General features: G+C 38.8%; 1 protein-coding gene across 1 annotated transcript; it reads right to left on the reverse strand.

Annotated features, from left to right (window-relative positions):
* Positions 1 to 981: 981 nt before the first annotated feature.
* Positions 982 to 2,165, reverse strand: PTRHD1 (peptidyl-tRNA hydrolase domain containing 1). Its single transcript, XM_041464216.1, has 2 exons — positions 1,930 to 2,165; positions 982 to 1,266 (listed from the first exon to the last, which is right to left on the reverse strand). The coding sequence occupies exons 1-2, from the start codon at positions 2,119 to 2,121 to the stop codon at positions 1,096 to 1,098; spliced, it is 363 nt and encodes a 120-aa protein (XP_041320150.1). The 5' UTR covers positions 2,122 to 2,165; the 3' UTR covers positions 982 to 1,095.
* Between the last annotated feature and the right edge of the window lie 2,066 nt (positions 2,166 to 4,231).

A 4,231-nucleotide genomic window follows, 5' to 3' on the forward strand; every position in this document is an offset into this window, starting at 1 on the left:
TTCCCTTTTTCTCTCCATTTTCCTCCTTTTCCCCCCATTTCCCTCCCATTTTCCTCCTTTTTTTTCCTAATTTCCCCCTCCATTTTCCTCCTTTATTTCCCTTTTCATTTTTAACTCTTTTCCTTCTTTCTCCCCCATTTTCCCCCCCTTTCTTTCCCTTTTCCCCCCTTTTCCCCTCCCTTTCCCTCCTTTCCCCCCGTTTCCCTCCCATTTTCCTCATTTTTCCCCTCATTTTCCCCCTTTTTTCTCATTTTTCCCCTCAGTTTCCTCCTTTTTTTCCCTTTTCATTTTTAACTCTTTTCCTTCTTTCTCCCCCATTTCCCCTCCCTTTCTTTCCCTTTTTCCCTCCATTTCCCTCATTTTTCCCCCGTTTCCCTCCCATTTTCGTCATTTTCCTCCTTTTTTCCCTTTTCATTTTAACTCTTTTCCTTCTTTCTCTCCTCATTTTCCCCTCCCTTACTTTCCCTTTTTCCCCTTTTTCCCTCCATTTTCCCCCTTTCCCTCCCATTTTCCTCTTTTCTTTTTCCTCATTTTCCCCCTCATTTTCCTCCTTTTTTTCCCTTTTCATTTTTAACTCTTTTCCTTCTTTTCCCCCCATTTTCCCTCCCTTTCTTTCCCTTTTTCCCCCTTTTCCCCTCCATTTCCCTCCTTTTCCCCCCGTTTCTCTCCCATTTCCCTCATTTTTCCCCTTTTTTCTCATTTCCCCCTCATTTTCCTCCTTTTTTTCCCCTTTTCATCTCTTTTCCTTCTTTCTCCCCCCATTTTCCCTCCCTTCCTTTCCCTTTTTCCCTCCATTTTCCCCATTTCCCTCCCATTTTCCTCCTTTTTCCCCTCATTTTTCCCCTCATTTTCCTCCTTTTTTCCCCTTTTCATTTTTAACTCTTTACCTTCTTTCCCCCCCCATTTTCCCTCCTTTTCCCCCTTTTTCCCCTCAGAAACTCCCCCTCACCACACCCAAACAAAACCACAAAACTTCCATCAGCAGGTGGAATAAAAACCACTTTAAAACCACCAAATCCCACCATCCCCAAACGGAACTCGATCCCAAAATTCCAGGATCTGGAGAGGAGAAAACCTGGGAAATGGGAGATGGAATCATTTGAGGAGTTTGAAATTCCTGAGGTGAGGCTGCACCAGGTTTTTGGGATAAGGCCGGAGCGCCAGGCACGTGGCAATTCCCTCGGGATTTTCCACCCAAACCTTGTGCTCAACACCTTTTTCCTTCAGTAACTTCGCCAAATCCAGCAGGGAATTTTCATCCGGAGCCTACAATTAAATAAAAAAAAAAAAAATTGGGAATTAATTCCAAAATTCTTCCCAAATCCCAAAGCTGAGCTTCTCATTTCCATAGTGGGATTTAAGTTGTTTATTTTTCTTTCATATTCCTGATTTCCAGCTTTTTTTTTTTTTTTTTGATTGTGGGATTGAAATATGAAAACAGACAATTTTTTGGGGATTTTTAGGGTTGGAAAAAGCTTTGGGAATCCAAGCGTTCACGGTGAGTTTTGTCTCCCTAAATCCACACGGATTTGAAATCTCTTCGGGATTTTTGGGGTTCTAGCACTGCCCTGGGTATTCCATGAGGAATTATTCCCAATTCCAAGAAGGAATTATTCCCAAAATCCAATTAAATTTCCCCAGGGATTCCGGCTCCTCCTCTCGCCCTTCCCAGCCGCCAGCACAGCCCAACCCCTCCCCGGGCTTCCCCCTCCTTTCAGCGAGCTAAAAATCCCCTCAGCACCCCCAAACTGATCATTCCCACCTCCCTCAACTCCAGAACATCCCAAAAAATTTCCCAATTTAAAAAAAAAAACCCGATTTTCCCCCAAAATTCCCGATTTCCCTCACGCCGCCTCCGCCCCCCCCAACATGGCGGCGGCTCTCCCCTCAGCGCGGAGTTCCCGTCATGCCCCGCGGCGCCGCCCGTACCTCCAGCACCACGGTTGTCATGGCGCCGCCCTGCTCCAGGTACGCGCCGGTGTCGGGATGCTCCCGGTAACCGTGAACGGCCGCCAGCGCGGCGTGACAGCCCTGAGCCACCACGGCGCCGAGCGGCCACGAGCGGGGAGGCCGCGCCAGATCCCCGCGGAGCACCACGTACTGCACCAGCGCCGCCGCCATGTTGCCGTACGGAACCGCGCGGGCTGCCGGGAGTAAGCGGGGAAGAGGAGCAAGCAGCGCGCCGCCATGTTGGTGTACGGAATCGAGAGCCGCGTGATGACGCACTTCCGGCGGCGCTGAGGCGGGAAAGTTGAGGTGAGCGCCGAGCCCTCAGGGAGGGATTTGGGGTCCCGGTGGGGTTTGGGGGGAATTTTTGGGATAATTTTTTTGGGATAATTCTTTAGGATCGTCCCTGTCATTCTTCTGGGATTATCTGGCAGCTTTCGGCGTCATTTTTGGCACTCTAAAGAGTTGTCCGCGTTCCATTGCTTGGGATCGTCCCTGTCCTCAATTTGAGATCGTCCCTGTCACTTTCCCGCCATTTTTTCCCCCCCATTCCCAAATTCCCACTTGGTTTCCTCATGAAAAACCCCCAAATTTATGGAAAAATAATGGGATTTTTCCTCATAAAAAAACCCCAAATTTAACTGGATTTCTGCCATTCCCATCCCTGTTTTCCTCATTAAAAAATTCCCAAATTTAGGGAAATTAAGGGGCTTTTAACCTCATTAAAATTCCTAAATTTATCCAAAATTAATGTGATTTTTACCTCATTAAAAATCCACAAATTTCTGGAAATCAATGGAATTTTTTCTCATTACAAATTTCCAAATATATGGAAAATTAATGAGATTTTTTCCTCATTAAAATTATGCAAATTTATGTAAATTAATGGGATTTTTCCCTCATGAAAAATTCCATAAAATATTGAAAATTAATGGGATTTTTTTCCTCATGAAAAATTCCATAAATTATTGAAAATTAATGGAATTTTTCCTCATTAAAAATTCCAAATTTATCGAAAATTAATGAGATTTTTTTCCTCATAAAAAATTCCATAAAATATTGAAAATTAATGAGATTTTTTCCTCATTAAAAATTCCCAAATTTATCGAAAATTAATGAGATTTTTTTCCCTCATTTAAGGAAATTATTTTGATTTTTCCTCATTTAAAAATTCCCAAATTTATGGAAAATTAAAGGGATTTTTCCCCTCATTTAAATCCCCCAAAAATAGGAAAATTATTTTGATTTTTCCTTATAAAAATTCCCAAATTTATGCAAATTAAGGGGCTTTTTACCTCATTAAAATCCCCAAATTTATCCAAAATTAATGTGATTTTTCCCTCATTAAAAATCCACAAATTTCTGGAAATCAATGGAATTTTTTTCTCATTACAAATTTCCAAATATATGGAAAATTAATGAGATTTTTTTCCTCATTAAAATTATGCAAATTTATGGAAATTAATGGGATTTTTCCCTCATTAAAAATTCCATAAAATATTGAAAATTAATGAGATTTTTTCCTCATTAAAATTATGCAAATTTATGTAAATTAATGAGCTTTTTCCCTCATAAAAAAATTCCATAAAATATTGAAAATTAATGGGATTTTTTTCCTCATTAAAATTACGCAAATTTATGAAAATTAATGAGATTTTTCCCTCATAAAAAATTCCATAAAATATTGAAAATTAATGGGATTTTTTTCCTCATTAAAATTACGCAAATTTATGGAAATTAATGGGATTTTTCCCTCATAAAAAATTCCATAAAATATTGAAAATTAATGGAATTTTTCCTCATAAAAAATCCCAAATTTATCGAAAATTAATGAGATTTTTTCCCTCATTTATGGAAATTATTTTGATTTTTCCTCATTTAAAAATTCCCAAATTTATGGAAAATTAAAAGGATTTTCCCCCTCATTTAAATCCTCCAAAAATATGAAAATTATTTTGATTTTTCCTCATTAAAATCATAAAAATTCCCAAATTTATGCAAATTAAGGGGCTTTTTACCTCATTAAAATCCCCAAATTTATCCAAAATTAATGTGATTTTTACCTCATTAAAAATCCACAAATTTCTGGAAATCAATGGAATTTTTTTCTCATTACAAATTTCCAAATATATGGAAAATTAATGAGATATTTTCCTCATTAAAATTACGCAAATTTATGGAAATTAATGAGATTTTTCCCTCATTAAAAAAATCCATAAAATATTGAAAATTAATGGGATTTTTTTCCTCATGAAGCTTTTTCCCTCATAAAAAAATTCCATAA

This window comes from Pyrgilauda ruficollis, unplaced genomic scaffold, assembly GCF_017590135.1.
Source record: "Pyrgilauda ruficollis isolate IOZ18807 unplaced genomic scaffold, ASM1759013v1 scaffold1744, whole genome shotgun sequence".
Classification (NCBI taxonomy): Eukaryota; Metazoa; Chordata; class Aves; order Passeriformes; family Passeridae; genus Pyrgilauda; species Pyrgilauda ruficollis.

Excerpts from the sequence above, each read along its gene's own strand:
- PTRHD1 (XM_041464216.1), bottom strand. The coding sequence starts at position 2,121 with ATGGCGGCGGCGCTGGTGCAGTACGTGGTGCTCCGCGGGGATCTGGCG. Across the intron at positions 1,267-1,929 it reads TGACAACCGTGGTGCTGGAG|GCTCCGGATGAAAATTCCCT; the intron begins GTACGGGCGGCG and ends ATTTAATTGTAG.